This window comes from Martes martes (genome assembly GCF_963455335.1).
Source record: "Martes martes genome assembly, chromosome: 18".
Classification (NCBI taxonomy): domain Eukaryota; kingdom Metazoa; phylum Chordata; class Mammalia; order Carnivora; family Mustelidae; genus Martes; species Martes martes.
The window spans coordinates 14645280-14668459 of record NC_137906.1 but is presented as its reverse complement, the minus strand read 5'-3'; the positions used below and the strand labels follow the sequence as shown (position 1 = coordinate 14668459).

General features: G+C 64.0%; 1 protein-coding gene across 1 annotated transcript; it reads right to left on the bottom strand.

The window, feature by feature from the left end:
• Nucleotides 1–314: 314 nt before the first annotated feature.
• Nucleotides 315–19497, bottom strand: MICALL2 (MICAL like 2; the record flags this gene model as incomplete). Its single annotated transcript, XM_080831040.1, has 17 exons — nt 315–531; nt 920–966; nt 1717–1831; nt 2437–2510; nt 2654–2744; nt 2849–2972; nt 3067–3134; nt 3630–3800; nt 4224–4360; nt 4876–4966; nt 6007–6263; nt 7708–8493; nt 8720–8829; nt 9443–9630; nt 10531–10672; nt 12330–12378; nt 19355–19497. 17 exons carry the CDS (start codon nt 19495–19497, stop codon nt 437–439), a joined length of 2688 nt encoding a protein of 895 aa, XP_080687166.1. The 3' UTR covers nt 315–436.
• Between the last annotated feature and the right edge of the window lie 3683 nt (nt 19498–23180).

Sequence of the window (23180 nt, the reverse complement as noted above, 5' to 3'; positions counted from 1 at the left end):
CTGTCCCGGGGCACAGCTCCCCTCTGCCCCCAGGCAAGGTCACAGATCTCAAGCTTTAGAGATCCCCACTTGGGGCCAGTCCCTGAGTGCAGTTGGCACAGACCTGTCCCATCCCTGGCTCGATCCATGCAGCCAGGCCAGGAAGCAGCCCCAATGCCCATCTAGGAGCGTCCAGACCAGTTCAGAGAGGGTCAGCGCCTGCTCAAGGCCATGGACACATCCCCACTGATGCATAAGCGGACACTGGCCAAGACCTCGGGCCAGGCGCCAGGCCGCCTGGGAACACGTGGTGAGCAAGAGAGCAAGCCCAGGCCATGTGGTCACTTTCTTTATTTTGGCGGCTCAGAACCCACAGGGAGGGGGGTGCAGGTCTCCACCCCCACGGTGCCCACCCTGCCCGGGCGAGGGGCAAGGGTCTTGTAGCTGGCCAGGCAGCTCACTCGGGGGTCCTGCTTTTGCTCCTCAGGGGCAAGACCCTGGACAAGCTGAACTTGGACTTCTTCTTCTGGTCCCCACTGTTTCTCTGGAGTTCTAGTGGGGAAAGGGGAAGGACACTGAGGATACTCACCACCTCTTGGCCACCACCCATGCCACATATGTCCTTCCCGCCCAGCCCTGGGAGCCCTCCCTGGGCCCCCAGAGCCTGGAGGAAGCCAGGCCCCAACAGGAGCCCTGAGCCTCAGCCCTCCCTTGGGGAACTGCCTCTGCGCCTGCTGTTAGAGCTCCCGCTGGCCTGGGCACCCTCCTACCCTGACCACATGGTCAGCAGCTGCCTCTCGGCCCCGCTGAATGATGGGAAGCTGGCTCCCTTGGGGTGAGCCTTCCTGTCCTCGGGCTGTATCTGCCCATGGGTCCTGGCCCCCACCCCCACGGGAGACCCAGCCTGGACCCCCCCACCTCTGCCCTGGCCCCCCGTTACCCAGCCTCTGGATCATGTTCTGTAGCATCTCGTCCTCCTCTCGCTCCCTGAAACAGGAGAAGCACGGCAGTGAGGGGCTGCCCTCAGGGGCGAGGGGCGTAGGGCTCCCAGTCAGACTCATAGCCGAGCCCCCAGCCCATGGGACACCTGGGTCAGCTGTCTCCCATCGGCCAATAAGGCAGAGCCTGCCCCCTCTGGGCCTGGACCCTCATTGGTGGCACAGGGACAGGAGGGCCCTGGAAGTACCTGGACCAGGGCTCCCTCAGCTCATATGGGAACGCGATTAAATTTGGCCACTGACTCTGTGACCTTGGCAGGTCCCTCCTTTATGCATAGGGACAGACGCGCCCCTGGGAATGGTCAGGAAGCCGGCAGCTGCCCCCAGGGCTGGTTGGAAGCCAGAGGCCACCCCCAGGGCTGGTCAGAAAGCCAGCAGCCCAGTGGAGCACCAGGAGACAGGGGTGGGTGCGTGTATTTAAATAAAAATAAAATCTAAAGTTCCATTTCCCTGTTGAATGGGTCACAGTGAGCCGTTCACATTGTGGAATGTTCCCGTAGCAGGTGCTGACCCCTGAGGGTCAGGGAACACAGGGCTTGGTTGGGGGCAACCTCTAAGACAGGCAGCCTGGGTCTGCCCTCGGCCTCAGGGCCCCCTCCTACAGGACACAGTGTGGGGGAGGTGTCCTCCCTGCTGATGGTGGGGAGAGGCTCTGTGCAGGAGATGACCAGTCAAAGCCTGGCAGGGAGGAACTGGGGTTCTGGCCGCCCCTCACCTGGGCCCCAAGCCCCGCCCTCACCGGAGCCGGTCCTCCTCCAGGAAGTCCACAATGTTGCTGCGGTCCTCCACCGTGCTGACATACTGGCTCAGCAGCTCTTCCTCACGCTGCTGGTCCTGGAGGGACTTCAGATACTCTGCAGGGACAGCCCGCCTTCAGTGGCAGCCCTGCTATCCCACCCTGCTCAGGGACACAGCGTCCCCATCCCCGAGGGTCAGGCTCCTCCCCTGGAGGTGGGGGTAATGGGGACAGAGTCTGCCCTTCTGCGGTGAGCTCTTGGCTACGCCAGATGGACAGATGGACGGATGGAGAGATGGACGGGTGGGTGAGTGAATGAATGAATGAATCAATGGAAGAACGGCCAGATCAGACCCAAGTGCCGCTGCCCCCATCCCACAGCAAGGAAGGGCGGGGGCGAGACTGCCGGGCCTCAGCCCCACCATCCGCAGTACCCAGAGGTCGTGCTAGTCAGGGCTTACAGCCTGCACGCACGATCAGCTCACAACCACTGCAGCTGAGGGGCGTGGAGGTGGTAATCACTGAAGTGAGGAGCACAGAGAGGGTGAGTGCCCTGGCCAAGGACACACAGCCAGGAGAAGAGGCACTGAGACTTGACCCTGGGCAACCCATCAACCTCTGCCAAGGCGGCTGCCCAGGCAGCCAGCAGGAGGGGCCTGGGAGAGGCCGCCCCCACCCGCCCACCCCGGCTGGCTGTGGCTCCCTGGGGTAGGCAGGACTCACTAGGTTTGGCCATCAGCTGCCGCAGCTCCCCCTCAAGGTCCAACTGCTGCTCCACCAGCCGCTGGTCCCTGGCCCTGCCGAGGGGACGCAGGCGTGAGGCCCGGCCCGCCTGGCTGGCCGCCCCCACCCGCCCAGTGCCTGAGCTGGGGCGGCCGGAAGAGGAGGCGGCCGTCCAGGAGAGGGCCCCTTCCGGGGGAGGAGCGGCTGGACCCCTCACTTGTACATCAGCTCCGACTCCTGCCGCAGCAGCAGCTGCTTCTCGTGGATGAGCTGGAACCAGTCCACCATGAGGGCATCCTCGGAGGCATCTGTGGAGAGTGAGGGGGCCAGGATGGCTCAGCTGGGGCCAGGGAGGCTCCAGGGCGAAGCTGGCTAAGGCCAGGCCGGGGCACCAGGCAGGGTATCGGCTCACCCCCCTCGGCGGCACGGAGACGCTTCTCCAGTTCCACGCCCCTGAGCTCCAGGGCGTCCAGCTGCCTCTCGATGTCCTGCATGTGCCTCTGGATCTCCTCCGGGGGCATGTAGTTAGGGGGCAGCTGCGGACAGAGGGCTGGTGAGGGGCCGTGGGAGACGCCGGGCCATGCCCCGGAGGGCGGCGTTCCTGGCCCCCCTGTACCCTGGCTTACTCACCCTGGCGGGGTTGGTCACTGCCTTGCCGGGTGAAGAGGGGACACCAGCCGAACCCAAGGGCTTCCCTGCTGAGGGTGAAACAAGTCTCCTGGACCTGGCGGCACCAGGCCCAAAGCTGTGTTGACCCCACCCTGCCCGCCCAGCAGCCCTGCTCCCACCTCACCCCGGCAGCCCCAAGCGGTGCCCTGCTAGTGCCCAAAAGCCAGAGCTCACAGACAGATCCAGGCACCATCCCCACCGGCCCCTGTGCCCCCCATCAGCAGCCCGAGCACCCCAAGTGCAAACGCTCCACCATTGCCAGGAGGACCTATCTGGTCCTCCCCTCCCTACTAGTGGGCAAGGGCTCAGGGACAGGGTCCTCCAAGCCCCCTGCCCCACCCGAAGCCAAGCCTGGCTGCCCACAGGTGCGCTCGAGGAGGCTCACTCCCCTGGCGTGCCTTCCCTCCACTCTGAGCCCCATCAGCTCCTCGTCCTCCTGCAAAGCCCTCCAGACGCTCCCTCCTCAGAGGAGCCCCTTCGTCTCCATCCCAGCTAGAAATGGGGGCTGGGGTCTTGGGGCTGACCTGGTTTGTCCTGAGCAGGGGGCTTCCCCTTCTCCTCTTCCTTCCAGCTCCAGGCTGGGACCTCCTGCTCTGAGGGCTCGGAATGAAGCCAGTTGGCAGAAACGTCCAGGCTGGCAGGGATGGCCAGCTTCTTGCGGCGGGACAAGGATGGGGAGGGGGATGGGGAGGCAGCTGCCGGAGGGCAGGGGACAGGGCCACACGTCAAGCCGGCAGATCCTGTGTCCTCCCCCTTCCCCACTGCTTCCCTGGGCGGAGGCCACCAGTCAAGACAGGGTCAGTCCTCACAGCCCTGTGCCACATTCCCCCAGGGAGGGAAGCATCTGCCTCCTAGACAATAGAGGGGAAAGCGCGCCCAGCGGACTGCAGACTGGTTCAAGGCCACAGAGGAAGTGACGTGAGGGGCCGGACGTGGGTTCGGGGGTGGCGGAGCGTGTTGGACACGGCCACGCTCACACGCATGCATAAACATAATGGCACACACATGCACACAGACTCATGCCCAGGCTGCCACCCTGGACACCAGCCCCTCTGACACCACTGGGTCGTGTTCCCAGGCCGGGCATCTGGAGCCCCCGGGTTCCCGCCCAGCATTACCTGAGGTGCCGGGTTGAGGGCTAGCTGCACCCACTGTCCTGTCAGGCGAAAGAGGGGTAGGGGGAACGTGGACGGGCCCCTCAGAGCTCTCACGGGCCTTCCCAAGTGCCTCACCAGTCTGGGGCTCTGCCAGGACCCTAGACAGAGGGCAGGAGGTCAGCTGAGGGAAGGACAGGCTGTCCCCACACCCAGGTGCAGACAACCTGAGGCAGGGATGAGCTCGTGACCGGCTGTGACCCTCCTAGAACACAGATGTGTATTCCCATGAGGGCTCACCTGTGGGTGTGAGCACCATCCTCACACCTGGCGCAGGACCCCGACCCTGCTGCCTGCCCCTGGGCCACACACTGCTACAGTGCACTCAGGGCAGCTGGTGTGACTGCCCTTGCCATGAATCAGGCCGGTGTGACTGCCCCCCATCACTCATGCTGGTGTGAACTGGCTTCTGCTACCACTGCTGAGAGGTCCGGGCAGATGTGCACACATCCCTCCCATGGGTGTGTCAGTTGGTCCGTTTGTGTGCCATTATTCACCTGTGAGCATTGGTGAGCACCTACTGTGTGCCTGACCCTGTGTTAGCCCTCAGACCCCGTGAGCACAAAGCCTGAGGCCCAGATGCAGGTGCAGGTGCAGGGAGCCCCCCCGCCTTCACCTCTCAGCAGGGTTTTTCTTCACGGGCTTCAGGCGGGCCCTCCATCCTGCCGGCCCGTCCTCCTGGTCTTCCTGGCGGCTGGCACTCATGCCTAGGTTGGGGGGCAGGGACACAGGTCACGGGGGTGTTCTGCTGGGAAAGACTGGATCTCACCCACCCCCACCCCAGCTTCCTGCAGCCAGCCCCTCTCGAATACCCACACAGCCAGCCGGGCCCAAAGGACAGTCGGGCTGGGAGTTGGGCTCAGGACTTCAAGCCTACACCGTGTGTGCTCAGGGGAATCGCTCCCCTCTCTGGGCCTCCACTTCCCCTGATGCCAAATGGGTGAGGGGGAGGCTAGGTGAGCCCCATGGATGCTGAGAGCCCATGCGTCTGTGGGACGGGTGGCTAAGCTGGGACAGCCCATCTGCTGGCTTCCTCGGCTGAGAACAGAGTGGCTTTCATTACGGGGGGACTCGGCTGAGGGAAAGATCTTGGTAAAATACTGAGCATGGGGTGTCATGTGAGCCTAGCTCAGTAATGCCAGGGCGCCCGTAAGAGATGCCCAGGAACCCTGAAACAAGGTAACTCCACAGTTACCCCAAAAAGTGTATGAAACGGCGCCGGGAACACGAGGCCACAAGATGGTAGTAAGCGGTGGGAGGGGCCTCTGGGAGGGGCCCAGGCCCAGGGGCGGCTCCAGGACGCAAGGAGCCCCGGGGCACTGCTATAGGGACAGAGCAGGAAGGACAGACACACACAGGAACCATGGATGCAAAACCCCAGGGAAGAGGGGATGAGGCCACGACCAGGGCAAGGCCAGAGAGGAATAACGGACACCCTGGCGTGGTCACCAGGGACAGTGACGCTGATGACCGGGGCCACAGGGCCTCAGCAAGGGCCGGTGGGTCAGGTGGGCGGCTAACGGTGACCATAAAGCCACGCCACCCCCAAGAACATCGGCTGCCCCGAAACTTGAGTCAGGCAGAGCGGGGAGGGAGCAAGGACCAGGGTGGGTGCTGTGACCCAGGTGATACAGAGGACAGGCACTCAGGGCTGGCGAGCCCAGGTGCCGGGCAGGAACCCGAAAATCACTGCAGAACCACAGGCCAGGGAGCGCCCACCCCACCTCTGCCCCAGGGGAACTCTCACCCTTCGCCAGTGGGGCCTCTGGCTTCGGCCTGGAGCCGGCACTCGCCCGACTGGCCCCAGAGCACACAAGCGGGCTCTTCCTGCCCGCCTGGGGCGATGTGGCTGCCCCCGACGTGGTGCCCACCTTCAGCGGGGCTGGAAGCTCAGGCCTCGCCGGGGGGCTAAGGGCCCGGGGAGATGCCAGCTGTGCCAGCTTGGCTGATGGACTTGCTTGTGGCCCTTCGGTTCTGGTGTGGGATTGCAGAGCAGGGGAGGGCCTATGGGTGAGAGTGTAGGCATCAGGCACAGGTGGACCCAGGAGCCCTTCCCGCCACGACCCCCAGGCAGAAGCCCCTTGGCCTCCCCTGGCAGCTGATTCCTAATGTCCACCCTCCTGACGGGGACAGACAGCCCCTCCAAGGGACTAGCCAAGGGCACCCACTTCTGGCACAGGTGTATACGGCCCTGGATACCTTCCCATCTTACTCTGGTACGGGCTGAGATTAAAACAAAACACACTGTGCACGGGGTGTGGGGAGGGGCCACACCCACAGCCCCGCCCCCTTCCAACTACCTGCCCAAAGCCGGGATGCACTGGGCCCGCCTAGCCCCATCTGAGCAACATGTGTGAGGCCTCCCCATGGGCGGCCCATCCCGCACCCTCTTGGGGCACATGCGTGCAGGAAGCAGGGCTTCCAGCTCCCAGCAGGGCCCAGGGCAGGGGGCTGGGACCTCCCCAAACCAGAGCAGCCCCTCCATGTGCCCCATGCTCCCTAGGAAACCAGTCTCTCCCTCCTGCTTCTCCCCGCCATCTGGGTGCACGGTGACCGGGGCAGCCCTAAGCCAGAATGCCGCCCCAAAATAAGGGGCCACATGAGGTAGCGGGCATGGCATCGTCAGCCAGCCTGGTGTGCAACCTTCTTACTTACTAGGCCACCGTTGCATGGTGAACGGCTCCCCCCCGCCCCAACATCCACGTCCACTTGGAAGCCCAGAGCATGGCCTTATTGGGAAATAGGATGTTAGCAGACGTAACCAAGTATGGATGAGGTCATCCTGGATTAGGGAGGCCCTAAGTCCGGTGACGGGTGTCCTTATAAAAGACAGAAAAGTAGAGGACACAGACACAGAGAAATTCAGGTGACCCTGGAGGCTGAGAGAGAGGGTATGGCCCCAAGCAAGGAAAGCGGGGCCACCAGGAGCTGGCTGAGGCGGGAAGGACGCCCCTCCCCCAGCATCCCCAGAGGGAGTGCAGCCCTGCCTGCCCTGGCCTCCAGAACTGGGAGAGAACAACGTTCCGTCGCTTGAGCCCCCAGAGCACGGTGCTCTGTCCAGTGGCCTCCACACATGACCGCGGGGACACTCCATCCATCAGGGCCCGCTCCGTGTCCAGCGTGCAGAGGGCACCGGGGGAGTTGTGGGGGGATGAGCTCTGCCCGGGTCAGACAGAAGGACACTGGGACCTCTCCCATCCTCTGGTTCCCCAATGTGTCTCCTCCACGTGTGCCATATAGAGGCTCCAGGGGACAGCATCCATGCCCCTGAAAGCCCAACCACCACAGCTCTAAGTGACAATGGTGTCCCCTCCTGATGACCACCGAGCACTCTGGGTCCCGTCTTATTCCCACTTCCCAGATGAGGAAGCTGAGGCTGGAGAGCACACCCAGGTAGGGCCTGCAAGCCTCCTCAGCTGCCCCTGACCCCGCCCGGCCCCTCACCCACCTGCCAGGCAGCTGGGCCCCGGTGTCCCCGAGCCTGGGAAGGGCCTTCCGGAGGCAGCTTAGCGCCTGCTCCCTGCTGCTGTCCCCAGAAGCCACATCTGCTGGAGCTGGGGCCCTGCCCGCCAGGCCGGGGTTGGGGGCGGCCCCGGGAGTCTGGAAGAATCTCTCGCGGGCCTGCTGCATCTTGGAAGCTGATGGGGTGCCGTCTGGGGTGTCTGCTGGGACTGGAGACGCTGGGCCCACACTGACCTTGGTCTGGGGGGCTGCCACATGGGAGGTCACCCGGCCCTGCAGGGTGGCCAGGTGAGAGTCTGCGGCACTCGGCGTCAGGGCGGGACGGGGGCTGACAGCTGCCGTGTCCTGGACCAGCGGTGACCACCCCACTGAGGAGCTGTTGGCCACATGCATGCTGGCTTTGCCACCCTGGAGGCCCGCCGAGAAACTGGGCCTGGCTGAGCTACCCGCGTGAACGCGGGAGGAGGCAGTGGCTGGAGGCTCAGCTGGAGTAGGGACATCCTTGGCCGCTGAGTTGCCTACCACCGGCTCCGGGGCCGCTGGCCTGGTTTTCAGCCCTGTGTCTCGGAGCCCATTTGCTTCCTGGGCCTTCCACGGGGCACTGCGCGGCTGGGAGTCTGAGGGCACAGCCCCTGGCTGTCGGGGGCCCGGGGCCCGCAACGTGGGGCTTGCGGACGTGGCTTCAGGGTGGTGGCTGGAACACACGAAGACGCCGGGCTCGCCGGTGGGCCTATAGGCCCCAGAGTGCAGCGTGTTGGAGCACTGCTTACACCTGAAGCGGGGCAGAGGCAGACCCGTGAGGACACTCCAGGCGGGCATGCGTGCCCCACTCAGGCACATGCCCGGGCACATGCTCGGGCAGCCCCACGTCCACGCGTATGGCAGGGACTCACTCGACAGGCAGCCCTCCTCGCAGTCATTAGTGTCTGTGCCTATCAGCACGGCACACGCACACACACGAGCACACGCATGTGCCGAGGCCCACGCGCCGGCCCCACCTGAAGCAACTCCGGTGGTAGAGCTTCCCGTCGGCCAGGTGTCGCTGCACCAGGTGCACGTGCTTGCCGCAGACCCCACAGGTACTGCTGACTGAGCTGCTCGGCGAGGCCTGGCCCATGGGAAGGGTGCCAGCTGTCATTTCTGAGCACCCCCCCCAGGCCTCCCTCCTGACCGCTGCCCCATCAGTGGGCGAGAAGATCCCACTTTACAGACCAGAGAACTGAGGCCCCGAGGGGAGCAGCCTGCCAGATGCTGCCAGGAGGGCCCGTGCCCCAGCCGGCCAGACTTCAACTTCAGGGTCTGCAGCCCAACCCCAGCATAGGGGGTCTGGGGGCACAGAGGACAGGTTCAAGAGCTCCTGCAGCCACGGGAGGGGCAGCAGTCCTAACAGCAGGCTTGAACAGCAGGGGGCGCCCAACCACAGCATATCCCCTGCCTCTTCCCCGCCTCTGAAAGTGGGGATGCCCTAATGCCCTGGGCAGGCCCGGAGGACACACCCAGGATACTTTCCTGGCCCACCCACAAGGGAGGGGCAGAAGGTCACAAAGGTCGGAACTCAGGGTCCCAGCTGTGCTCAGCCTGCACCACCTCCCTGGGCCTCAGTGACCTATGGGTACAATGGGGATCCTATCCCGACTGCGGGATAGGACCCCACTCCCAGGTGGTGTAGAGGTCACACTCAATGCCAGGAGCCAGAGGGAAGGTGGGGCTGGGGCACTTACGGTCTTTGGCAGGAGGCCCCCTAAGCTGCCGTCCTTCCACTGGATGGTGGGGCTTCTGTTGGCTGGAGACAGTGGCTGCTCCCGGGCTGCAGTGGGTGAGGGCCTGGCCGGCTGGGACGTGGCCTTCTTCCCGGATGGCTCCTCGCTGGACTCCGATGAGGGTCTCTTGATACCAGCCATGCCCCCAACTGCCATGACACAAGCAGGGTCAGGCTCTGAAAGCGTCTGGGGCCACCCCTGGTCCAGGTCCCCTGTGGGAGCTCAGGGCTGCTGGGAAGGGCAGCTCCTGCTGTCCGGGGGCGCGGGAGGGGTGGCCGAGAGCAACCGGGCGCACATTCCCAGCAGGGGCCTGGCCTCCCCCACGGCCCTCCCCTCTGGCTCTGAGAGCCCCGATCTGGGGTCAGGGAAGTGGAACTTTTCTGTTTCTCCACAAAGTGGAAAGATCAAGGCGGGGCTGGTCCTGTGCCCAGAGCGATTCTGGGGATTTCTGAGGCCTGGATGAGGAATGTGGGGGGAGGGGAAGTGGCTGAGCTTTGGGGTGCACAAAGCAGCCGGAATAAAGTCCCTCGGGCCTGTCCCTCACCCACGCACCCTGCCTGGAGGCCCTGGCTTGCCCGGGCCAGCCTGGTATCTATAAGGCCAAATGTCAGGACCAAATGGGGTGGTAGGGGGTTCGGCCTCTGGAGCCAGGCCCTGGAGCCCACATAGAGTCTGCCAAGCTGCCTGAGGCAAGAGTTGTGGGCATAGTTTCCAGGCGTGTAGATGGGCAAACAGACCAAGAGGGTGAGGAGAGGCAGGATCTGGGCGCATCCATTTGGTGGACAGGTGTCGGGGGGGCCTGCAGGGTCTGAACCCGTGCTCATCACTTCCAGAGCATGGGGGGGCCTTGCTCCCCCGGGGAGGGGACCACAGCTCAGGGAGCCCCACACATGTGGCACCAGAAGGGCCTCCCTGCCCGCTTTCTGCCCCGCCGGGCAGCGCTGGCGGCCGGTGCTGAGCTGGTGGGGGGTCATGGGGGCCGAAAGGGCGGGTGGACCTGGCCATGCGGGCTGTGCAGAGGCAAGGTGGGAGAGGGCCTCCTGACTCACTGGGGGAGCGTCCGTGGAAGTAGTTGTAGTACTGGGACACGTAGGTCAGGATGCTTAGCCGGTCAGGCACCTTCAGGGCCACCATGTCCTCAGCGTCCAGCAGGGCTGGGATGCCCAGCTCCTCCTCGGCCACACGGAAGGCCTGGTAGGGGGTGGTCAGCATGGGTGAGCTGGGAGACAACCCCTCCTCCTTCCCTGCCAGCCCACCAGCTCCTCCAGGAAGGAGGCCAGAAACCTGCTCGAGCCCAGATAGCTCTGGGTTCAAGGTTCACGCTCTGCTCAGGCTGCATGACCTCCCTGAGCCTCAGTTTACCAGTCGGTACAACAGGAACCATATCCTGGCCACACAGGAGCCAGTCCCTGCCGTGGCCAGCCTGCCGTCTCCTGCCTGCAAACGTCCCTCACCTGATGGTCCACGAGTCCCACGTGCACCCTTCCCCTAACTGCTGACACAGCCACACCACACCTGAGGGCAACACCTCAGTCTCCAGGTGTCCAAAATAGGGCTCCAGGGGTGACCTTCCTGACATGCTCAGGCTAAAAGCCTCAAATCTCCTTTGACTGCCCTTCAAAATACATTCAGAGTCTGACTCCTCCTGCGGCCATCATCATCCCCTTGCTGCCCACCCCGCTGTCAACACAGTTCCTGTGGACCCCGAGCACTCCCACCAAGCAGCCCTGGGAGAGGAGGCCAAGCGCTTCCCACGCTCCACCAGCCCCACTCTGCTCCCACCGCCTCCCTCATTCTCTTCCAGCCGTCCCCTCACTCTGTTCCCCCCGCCTCCCCAAGTCTGTTCCAGCCGCGCCCCCACTCTTCGCCGCTGCCTCCCCCACTCTGCTCCACCACGCCCCCCCTCGCTGTTTCTCCTACTAGCCAGGTCCCTGCCTGCCCAGCGCCCTTGCCCGGGGAGCACCCCCCACCAGGCACGCCCCTCCCAGAAGTGCCCAGGGGGTTCCATCTTTCCGGGGCAGGACCTGCTCTGTCCCCTCATGAGGCCGCACACAGCTCTGCCGCACTGTCCCTGCAAGTTCATCCTGCTGGCGCACGCTACAGTGTCCCTACAGGACTTCCTGCCACAACGGACGAGCTCCCATCCAAGTTGTCCATCCTGAGGGCAACACGTGGAGAACGCGGCTGAGGAACTGAATCTGTCCTTTATTTCATCTAAATTACGTCAAATTGAAAGGCAAACCATCCTCGAGATGGGCAGGGCCGGCCGCGGACACCTGGGTTTGCCCCCCCAGAGCCCAGTCCGACACCCCGCTGGAGAGCCAGCTCTAGGAGGAAGGGCTCGAGTCTGTCTCTCTAGGCAACGGCCCCCAGCGACAATGTGGCATGTTCTGCAGCGAGGAAACTGAGGCAGGGAAGGGTTTGGCGGCGGTGTGGCAGGCAGTGTGCTCAGGACCCGGCAGCCAGGTGGTTGGCGGGCTCGCATGCAGGTCCCAACAGGGCGGGGAAGGGCCACCGGCCTGCCAGGACCCACCTCAGGGCTGGTCCTCCTAGAGCCACCTCTGGGCCCCGGCTGCCTTGGGTGGGAACTGAGTCCCAGCCACTCCCGATCCCTGGCTTCCCCCACAGGAAGAAGGGGACCAGGAGGTCCGGGGTACCAGACCAGAGGCTGTATTTCTGGGGTAGGGTGACCTGGCTCAGGACAGGCTGCGGAGCTCAAAGGCATGCCTCCGGCCACCAGGTGCTAACCTGCTAGGCCGGCAGCTCCCATAGCTGCCCTGGGGGCGCCCAAGGGGATCTGGGACCTGGGTGACGGTGCAGGGAAGACTGGAGAAATGGGGGCACTCACCAGTTTGTTGTTCTCATAAATGTTTTCCTTCCTGAGAGCATTGAAGTCTCTGGAAGAGAGAAAGACAGGTGTCCGAAGTAGCTCAGGGAGGGAGACCGAGGCGCGAGGTCACCCGGCACCCCAAGCGGGCAGAGCTGGCCCTGCTCCGGGCTCAGCAATGCTGGTCGGCACCTGGGCGACCAGGCTGACCAACATGCTCCAGGCAGCGGGTCCCCACAGGGTGGGGAAGGGCCACAGCCAAGGCAGGACCCACCGCAGGGCCCTGTCCTCTCAGAGCCACCTCTGGTCAAGACAAAGGCACCAGCCTGGGCAGCACAGCCAAGCACACGTCCGAGTGGGCTGCTTCCAAACTCCCAGAAGCCTGTGGGCCTCGTGGGTCACCGGAGGCCTGTGTCCCAGGGGTGAGAGCAGGGGGTGGACATAAGAGGCAGTGGGGGACGGAGCTCCACGCTGCCCACTAGTCAGGGCACTGCCAAAACCTGACCTCGGGGGTGCTGAATGTCCGAGGTGCCAGGCCCAGCCTGGATGGGACTCCGTGCCCCTGCCCAACACGGGCACACCTCAGCTCACTGCCCCCCTGCAAGGTGACTCCAAGCAGGAAATATGGCTGGCCCGGCAGCCGCCCATCCTGACACAGGCCACTCAGATTCCCACCGGCGGGACCTCCACCGCAGCTCAGCCCCTTCAGTATGTGCTGGACGGTTCTGGAAACCCTGCAGCATGGGGAAGGGCTCAGGCTGGGAGCTGTGTCCCGACCCAGCCAGGCTGCGCGCTGTTGGACCCTGGAGGAACCCTCTCCTCCTTCTCTAAGGCCTTAGTGTCCCCGTCTAGGAGGAGGATGGCAGCTTCTGACGGGAACTGGGGGGTCTGGCTGCAGCGGGTGCGGCAGGGAGGGGATGGGGCTGCCGTGTGCCCACCTTCCTCCAAGGAGGCCCCCGCCAGCCTCCAGCCCCGCGTCCATCACCCTGCCCGGCTTCGGGGAGAACTCGCCGTCCGCTCGGACCACCCCCCAGGTAACGTGTTCCAGATGCTAAGACCACCCCATGAGCACAGACGGTGCTTTTGTGCATGGGACAAGATGGCGGCAGCTCTGTCTCCAGGAGGACAAAGGGCCAGCGGGGCGGGCGCGGCACCCTCCTGGTTCTTCAGCGCAGCCACACGCAGCTCACCCGGGGTCTGTCCCACCAGTGTCCACAGCACACGGAGGGGCCCATCTCTACCCGTCGCCCAGGGGGCTCTTGGCAGCCGGGGCCTCCGTCCACCGCCCCCCTCCCTCTGCCATCCCATCCCTTTGAAAGTTCAATCTCTTTTCCAGACCTGCCCCGGGTCACTGACCCACACGGCCGTGTCCTCAGCAAGATGCCCCGGTGGTGGGAGGGCAGGATAACAAGGTCTGTTTTGTCTGCAAACACGCGGGGGGAAGGAGGCCCCGGCCCCTGCATCTGCCGTGGGGAGGGGGTGCAGCGGCTCGCCTGGCGGAATGCGGGGAGGGGGGCCTCGCTTTGCCCAGACCCCAAGGGAGCACCTCACCGTGGTGGTGCCGGCCCCGCTGAGCAGGCGCCAAGATGGGCAGGTCGGAGCCTGCCCCGTGGCCCTTCCACTCAAGGTCAAGGACCACCCTGCCCCCAGGACCCTGGGCCCTCAAGCCCTCCACAGCGGGCCCAGACTCCCTGGGCCAGTCTCACGGCCACCGCACCCTTCCTGAAGCAAGCTCTCTGCCCAGGGTCTCGCCCTCCCAGCCTCTTGAGCTCAGCCCATGCTACCCCCTCCGTGGGGCACACACTGACCCTGCCTGATGCACCCGCCACGGCCCCTCCCCAGAGGCACTGCGCAGGGCCCCAGCGGACTCTTCTCTGCCTCTGGCTGGTGGCCATGTGAGCTCACACCCCCACAGCAGGGGCCTCGGTCGGCGTCGCCTTTGTCCCTGAGGGCCGCCTGGCCCGGCGCTCTGGCAGAAGTCTCTGGACTGAGTTGCCCAGCGAACCCTTCAGAGAGTGCCAAGGAGAGACCACACCCGTCCCCGCCAGGAAGTGCAACAAGACCAGCTCTCCACCAGCAGGGATTCTTGCAGGACTGGCGGAACTGGGCCCCCCACAATGATCTGTTGGAGAGTAACCCCTGCCCCGGGACCTCAAAACGTGACCTTTGGAAACAGGATCTTCTTTACTGACAGAATCCCGTTCAAATGAGGTCATGACGGTGGGCCCTAATCCAGAATGACCGGCGTCCTTATAAAAAGGGAAATCAGGCCCCGGACGCACGCAGAGGGGAGCCGGCCCTCCACCAGCCCAGGGGGGAGGCCCAGAGCCTCAGGAGGGGCCCACCTGCTGGCTCCTGACTCGGAGGACACACGTCTGTTCCAGCCGCCCTATGTGTGGTGCCTCGTGGAGCAGGCCTGACAGACAGACAGCCCGGCTTCGGCCAACCCTCCGAGAGGTGGGAAGGTGGCATTTAAGGTCTTGCTGGACCAAAATGCATGAGCTGCACCCTCAGGGGCCGTGCTGGCTGACCCTCGGGGAGGCGGCTGCGGCTCAGAGCACCCCCACCCCTTCTACCCCGATCATGTTTTAGTCGAATTCCTGTCATTTAAATTCAGTTCCGTTCTGGTACGACTCCCAGGTGCCTGGGGCTCTGCACACACGGGCTGATGAATTAGTTCCCAGGCTCCCCGAGCGAGAGGACTTCTGGGGCGCCCATCCATTCTTTTGACATCGGCCAGCGAACGGACTCACTGAGTCTCTTCATGTGTCCTGTGACCGCTGACTGGTCTGCCATCGGCGGGGCGCCGGCGTGGGCCCAGCCCTGGCCTGGCCACGAGAGCCAGGGCACGGCCCCCCGCCGCCGGCCACAGCTGACCACGTCTGTTGACCTCACACTGTTGCGCCAGCCCGCCTCCTGCCCCCACGCTTTCGGGGCTCTTAGGAATGCGTACCCCCTTCCGAATTCCTGGAGAGCTGACCTCACGCTGTTTATTTCCCGGAACAAAACGCAGCGACGCGGGGGGTGGGCGCTGGGCTGGGAGGGGCTGACCGAAGGGAAGGACTTTTCCAGGCACCCCCAGTACATCTGGAGTTAATCCCACAGGGAAGGGGAGCGGAGAGGAAGGGGAGACACAGAGACAGACACAGAGATGGAGAGGGACAGAGACAAGACCGAGGCCGCACGGCAGAAGGGGAGGGAGGCACCGGGCAGACTCTAGCACAGACCTCGGCAGGGTGGACGGCACGGGGAGGAATGGGACATGACAGGCGCCGGAGGCCCGAGGCAGGGAGAAGGGTCTCGGTTGGTGCAGGGCCCAGGGCCCCACCTCCTTGCACCCGGTGGACAAGTGAGACCCCTCAGCCTCACTGCCCAGCCGCAGGCCTCCCCCAGGCTGGAGTAGACCCTGACCCCACCCTGGCCCGGGGCAGGGCCCAGCTAAGAGTCAGCCCCGGGGCGTCCGTGGTGACCTGAGGTGGGTATCACAGGTCACTGGCCCCAGGTGGCCCCAAGGAGGTGGGCTGGCAGCTCCTCCTGGGTCCATCCTGGAGAGTCTGGCCAGAAGGAGGCCGCGGGGGCCTGGGCAGCAGGCCCTCAGGCCGGGGAACAGAAGGCCTCTGTCCCCAGGCAGCTTCCCGCTGGCCGAGAGGCTGGTGTGGGAGGGGAGGCCAGCCCGGCCGCCTGGGCCCAGCCCACCCTCTGCTCTGGCCCAGGAAGGGAAACAGTGCTGTCTTCAAGCATCTGGGTGGGGGGCTCTCCGGACTCCGGACTATGTGCGAGTCTCAATGCACGTCTCAGGGAGCCCTGCCGCGGCTGGGGAGTCACTGTCCCCCACACCGGCTCTGCCCCAGCCCTGACGTCAGCCTCCCGAGCTGGAGGGACCTGAAGAAATATCACATCCCCTCACCTCAGGACTGAGGGGCTGGGAAGGCCTCCTGCCCCCTCTTCCTGGTGGCAGCCGCCACCCCTACCTCCTGCATCACCCCTGAAAACCTCAGCCACCCCTGGTCAGCCCAGAAGGGGAAGGAGCCTAGCCGCCCGCTCCAGCCCTGACAGGTCTACCGCCCGAGGCAGGAAGGGGCTGTTTGTTCTGGGTGGCTCCAGTGTTTACCTGGCTGCTTGGCTGAGGTGGCGTCCCTGGGGACATGGACCACAGGCGGGCACCCTGCAGGCCCGCCCGTGAAAGCCTAGCACCCTGGGGCAAGCTGACCAGAGAGGGGCCCTGGGTGCTGCTGCCCGGTCAGCTCCGGTGGGGTATCTCGGGTACGCCTGCCTCCCCGGGTCCCCGCGGGCCACCAGCATGTCACACGTGCCTCCCAGAGCCAGGCCGCAGGAGCAGAGCTGTAGCGTCGGGCAGCTGACCACCACCTGTCCGGCTCAGCGCCCGGGCTCCTTTACAGCTGTTCCCCAGGAAACCGTGGGAGGAAACGGCTCTGGTGTAGCAGGAAGGCTGAAGATGCGGCGCAGGGAAGGACTTCCTGGTGGCCAAGTCAGAGGACACAGAGCCGGATGTCCACTCTCCTGCGGCCAGAAGGCTTCTGAAGGATGGGGAGCCTGGCGGGGAGGGTCTCGTCCAGTCTGGCCTTGGAGGCGTCCTCCTGGAGACGGCATCCTGGACTACTCCTTACTGCGTACTTCCTCCCCTCCCTCCCCCCACCCCGCACCCCTCAGCGGGGTGTGGGCACAGGGACGGGGCGGGGGAGGGGTGCATAAGGCACAACAAAGGACACATGTGTACCCACACTCAGCATGTACACAGCACCAGGTACATGCACGGCGTGCCACCAGCCCCTCCAGCGCCCGGCACGCATCAAAAACTACTAAGGTTCTACCAGTGACCACAAACAGAAACCCACTCCCTCCCAGTTCCGGAGGCCAGAAGTCCGACATCAAGGCACCGGCAGGGCCGTGCTCCTTCCGGAGGCTCTCGGGGAACATCTGTTCCTTGTACCTCCCCACGGGCTCCAGGCGTTCCTTGGCTTGCGGTCCCATCACTCAGTCTCGGCCTCCATGGTCACGTGGCCTCTTTCCCCTCCCCCCTGCACACAGGCACCTGCAGAGCCCCAACCTTGCAACGACACTTTCCAAACCCCTACTGTCCCTGGGGAGCCCCAAGTGCACGCCCTTATCTGTAGCTCTCCAGCTATGTGCTCCTCCCACCACGCACCTGGCAGGTGCCAGACACAGTTCCAGGCACTGAGGGCCGGCAGTGACCAAAAAAAGACATCCCCACCCTTTTGGAGCTAAAGGGCAGTGGGGGCAGACGGACAAAAACCAAGTCAGCAGTAAATGAGATACTGATGCCCGCAATGTCACTCCCCGAGGCAGGGGCCAAGTCCACCTTCTTCAGTTTGCAGTGCTGAGTACACAGCAGGCACTCATTAACGGTTAAAGGACCGGTTGCTTGACGCCTGCTTGTGCCAGCACGGTACACACCCATATGTGCACACCTGTGCTCACGCTTGGGCAGTGCCTGCTGGGACAGCCTCAGGCGCCACATACACACCCACACACCCACAGGGGGGCCTCTACTCCAGCAGACCAAGGCCCAGGGCCTGGAAAAGCCCTAAGTCTCCAGTGACACCCAAAGTGTCGTCCTGAGGCTGCCGGCCCAGAGACGGCCATACCCTGTTTGCCTGTAACCATGGATTTCTCCTGCTGCTCGGTTCCAGCTGCCTGGGCTCAGGCCCCAGCCAGCCTCACCTCGGACCCTGCACGCTCCTCGGAGGGCTCCCACTGTCCAGGTCCCACCCTTAGCCCTCTTCCCCATCAAAGCTCAGCTTAGGGTTTTCACTGTGGAAGCCCACTCTGCCCAACACCTCTGCCTCCAGGCGTGACTTAGGTGCACCCCTGGGCAAGGGGCAGAAGCTGCTGCCTAAATGCCACATGGGGCGTCCCCAGGAGGCTCCAGTAACGCATTTCACAACCTGGGGCAGGAGCAGGAAGTACGTGCAGGCCTTTGTCAAGACGAGCTTCCCTGTAGAGTGCCTGGAAGTACAGAGTACATCTGAGTGCAAGGGAGGGGCCCCGAGGGCCAGCCCCGGCTCTGCAGACATGCTCTGTGCCCTCAGCAGGCTGTCTGGCCTCTAGGCCTCAGTTACCCCATCTGGGCAGACAGGGGCCTCACGGAGGTACTGTCTCTGGCCTCTCCCAGCCCCAAGACCTCCCTGGCAAACACACACTCCAGCCTAGCCCTGGATCCAGCCACAGCTTCTCAGAGTGCTTTTGAACATCATGCTTCTTCCAGAAGGCAGGTGGCCTTCTGAGGACACCCTTCCTGAGCCCTGGTGCCCCCAGTCCAGGCACCCTCCCCTGGAGCTTTACCCATCTCTAGTTCACATGAGTCGGGGGCCAGGCCGTCATCACACAGACCTCTGCCCCAGCAAGCCAGGTCCCAGTGACTCGGCCGAACAGCATTCACTGTTCGTGACGGACGTGGGGACAAGATCCAGCCTGCGAGCTACCAACTCCAAGAGCCTCCTGGGGGCAGTCGCCCTAGTCCCTTCCCCTGCCCACGTTCCTTGTCTCCCAGGGATAGGGGCTCAGCCTCCACCTCATACCTGTCACTCTAGGGTGCCCAGGCAGGCCTGTGGAACAAGAGCTAGGAAGTCTGGGACTTTCAGCTCTGTGTCCATCCCTCTCCCACACTGTCCCTGGGCTGCATTCTTAAAGGTGCCTGGACCCCCTGCGGCAGAGACACAGCTCCCTCCATCTGGGGGGAAGTCCCTGGGCAGCAAGGCGCTGGGGTGGGGGGGCGCGCAGAAGGGCAGCCCTGCCAGCCCTCTCCCAGGGAAGCCGCGGGGTGGGCCGAGTGGCTACGGCCGGAGGCCGGCCTGACTCACGGACTGACTAAGCCAGCGGGGGCGGCCGGCTGGCCGGCCTGGCTCCGGCCCAGCTCCACTTGGTGGACGGGCAAACTGAGGCCACCGGGCGGATCGTGACCGCAGGGACCCCGCTCCGCGCCGTCCATCGCGGTTCCGCACACACGCCCCGCCCGGCGGCGCCACAGGCCCCAGCCTCAGTTTCCCCGCCTGCGGTGCACTCACAGGAGGTCGGGCCGGTGGCGGTGCAGGATGGCGCAGAAGGCCAGGCCGTCGCGGAACGACGTGGTCATGTTGGTGATGTTCACGTCCCGGTAGCCCTCGCACTGCTGCCGGCACCACTGCTGCAGCGCCTTGGTGGCGGCCATGCGGGCAGCGGCGCGCGCCCCGGCGGCGGCGGGGCTCCGACTGCGCCTCCCGGACCCGCGGGCCACTGCCCGCGCCGACCGCCGATTCCCCGCGCCGGCCTCCGGCGCCGACCGCCGCCCGAGCCCAGCCGGAGCCTTGCCGGAACCCTGCCGGAGCCCCGCAACGACCGCGAGCCTCAGCCGCGCCGCCGGCGGGAGTGCGGCCCGAGCCCGCCCCCGAGAGGCCCGGCCCCTTAAGGGCCCGCCCCCTTGAAGGGCCCGCCCCCTTGAAGGGCCCGCCCCTGAGTGGGCCCCGCCTCCAAGGAAGGGCCACGGCCCCTATGGTCCGCTCCCTCCAGGCTCCGCTAAGATCGACCACGCCCCCTCCAGGGCCCGCCCCCGCCTGGAGCCACGCCCACCCCACATGCCCTCGGAGCCCCTCGGACCTCCACTGCTCTAGGGCGGCTTCGGGAATTTCTTTCTTTCTTTTTTTTTTTTAATTTGACAGACAGAGATTACAAGTAGGCAGAGAGGCAGGCAGAGAGAAGAGGGGAAGCAGGCTCCCTGCTGAGCAGAGAGCCCGAAGCGGGGCTCGATCCCAGGAGCCTGGGATCATGACCTGAGCCGAAGGCAGAGGCTTTAACCCACTGAGCCACCCAGGCGCCCCCAGGACTTTCTTTTAAACGACCTCCCACCAACCATCGTGGAGAAGTCGGGGACAAAGCCGCTCTACAGAAGGGAAAACAGGCTAGGAAGTGTTGGAGCGCCCCGGCCTGCCTTTGACTTTGGGCACTCTTGACCCCAGGGAGGCCTCCCCTGAGCCCCCCAGCGCGGGAACGCCCCTCACGTTCCTGGGCTTTCAGGGGCTTTTCCTCCTGGGCGCTCACGCTGGCGGGGGGCCAGGCTAGGCGGTGATCTCGCCTCTCGGGTTACAGCCCAGGGCGCTGAGGCTGGGAAGGGGGCGCGGTCCCCGCGTGGCCCCGCCAGTGTTGGGGAGAGGTCATGCCCTCCAGGAGTCTCCCCCCGCGGGCCTGTCCGCGGGGCTGTTCCTGGGGCTCCGCGACCCTGGCAGGTCTTGCTGATCCGTTGTGTCCCGCTTTTCCACCCAGAGCATCTGTGACAGAAGTCATGGGGGAGACACACCTGTGGGACTCCCAGTTACCCAGGCGGCTTCCTCATTCTCATTCCTCATTCTCATGGAGCCCTGGCTGAGGCCAGGCTGCTGGACAGCCAGAAACACTGATACCAGAAATGGAAGATGACCTCACTTTCCTGGCCACCCAGCTCCAAGGCTTGTCCAGACAAGGCCCACAGGAAGGAAGGTGTTTCCTCATGATTGGTCCCTGGCAGGGCTAAGGGGTAGCTTCTCTGTGCCCACCTGAAAGAGCAAAAACCATGGTCTTCCAGGCCAGAGCCAGGACATGGCATTCCAGCTCTTTACTGCAGGTGGGCCCTGACGGGTTGGACATCCAGCTGCCCAGCAATGCGAGTGAGGCCTGTGTGTCAGTGGTGAGCTCCCCATCACAGGGGACATGCAAGCGGGTGCTAGACAGGGAGCCCCCAGACCTGGGATCAAGGCTGACAATGACCACTGCCCTGACCTGCTGGGGGTTTCCCAGCAGGAGGACAAAGGACAGTGTCATGCCAGTTTAGCCAGGCTGGTAGCTGGTCCTGGAACGAGGAACCAACTGGGTTTTCCTGCCCTCCAGGGCAGCAGTTAGGAGAACTGGAAAAGTCAGGGAGGAAGGCGGAGGCCTGGGCGGAGGGCAGGGGGTGAACACAGGGACTCACAAGAGACACACAGGGCTGGAGGCCCACCTCCCTCGGAAGGAAGAGTGGGGAATGGCTGGAGCTCTGGTCCCAGGGGTTTAAGCTACATTCCTGTCCCTGCTGGTCACATGCAGCTTCCTCTAGGGACAGTGACTTAGAGAGCAGCATTTGTGTTGGGGGCCCCATGAGCATGTCATGTCGTTCCATTGGCCCTGCTCCCTTCCAGGACCTCCAAGCCAGGGCACCCCCAGTCCTCCCACTTCCCCCTACTGCCCCCTCCAGCCACCATAGCCCACTCCTCCCCAGCAGCCAAGGGAGATTTCTAGAAAGCCAACTGGACAAGCAGTTTCCTGCTTGGCCTCTGCAGCACTCCGAATAAAGTTCAGGCCCCGTCATATCTCCTGGTCCTTATCACACCTCCCCTCCCTGGCCTCACCCTCCCCTTCTGGCCTCAGAGCCTCTTCCCTGCTGATCCCCTGAACTCAGTCCCTCCTCCAGGACCCCAACCAGGCCCTACCCACAGCTGGCCACACAGTGGTTAATGGCTCCTTCTTGTCTGCTCCATGTCCAAATGCAGTCCAGCAGAAAACCAACCATGGCCACCCCCTCCACTGCCACCACCTGGTATGAGCTTGGATTCCCACCAGAAACTTCTGACCCTGCCTCTGCATCAGCTTTGCCACCTACAGTGTATTCTCGACCCAAAATCTAGAACAGTGGGAGTGAGAGCATGCTCAAAGTCTCCTCTGCTCCCCAGGAAGGTCCTGTCCCTCTAGCCATCAGAGCAGCCATCCTCCCCTCCTCCCCGCCAGGGCCTCTCCGCCTCTCCTCCCACAGCTGCACCGCCCCCCAACTCCCCCCACCAAGCTCACAGTCCTGCCTCTGGACCTCCACATTCACGCTTTCCTCTGCTGGGCTCAATCTTCTAGTGCCTCTTGCAGGAGAGTGGGGCCGCGGGGCTGAGTTCTGGCTAACAGAGGGGACAGGCACACCTGCAGACTCGACTCCCCGTCTTGCCTGGTCTGCCAGCCAGGTGCACAGGACACGCAGGTGAAGGCTGAGGCCTCACTGACCAGAGACAGCTATGTGGGCCTCTGGGCAAGTGAGACATGGACACGCACTGGGCTCAGTTGGGAGCACATTGCTGGCACGGCCAGCTGGCTTTCGCCTCCCATGACACATTCACAAGTAAAGGTAAAAGTGCGCCTGGGGCGGGGGCGCCTGGTTGGCTCAATGGGTAAAGCCTCTGCCTTCGGCTCAGGTCATGATTCCAGGGTCCTGGTATCGAGCCCCAGGTTGGGCCTCTGCTCAGCAGGGAGCCTGCTTCCCTTCCTCTCTCTCTGCCTGCCTCTCTGCCTACTTGTGATCTCTCTCTCTCTCTGTCAAATAAATAAATTAAATTAAAAAATATTTTTAAAAAAATCGGGGCGCCTGGGTGGCTCAGTGGGTTAAAGCCTCTGCCTTCGGCTCGGGTCATGATCTCAGGGTCCTGGGATTGAGCCCCGCATCAGGCTCTCTGCTCAGCGGGGAGCCTGCTTCCCTTCCTCTCTCTCTGCCTGCCTCTCTGCCTACTTGTGATCTCTCTCTCTCTCTGTCAAATAAATAAATTAAATTAAAAAATATTTCTAAAAAAATCGGGGCGCCTGGGTGGCTCAGTGGGTTAAAGCCTCTGCCTTCGGCTCGGGTCATGATCTCAGGGTCCTGGGATTGAGCCCCGCATCAGGCTCTCTGCTCAGCGGGGAGCCTGCTTCCCTTCCTCTCTCTCTGCCTGCCTCTCTGCCTACTTGTGATCTCTCTCTGCAAATAAATAAATAAAACCTTAGAAAAGTGCCCCTGGGATGGCACCCCAAGGGCACACAGGGTGCCACTCACTCAATGGTAGAAGAAGGAGCCTTGGTTCAGAAGGTGGCAGGGGGTATCCCTGATGAGGGAGC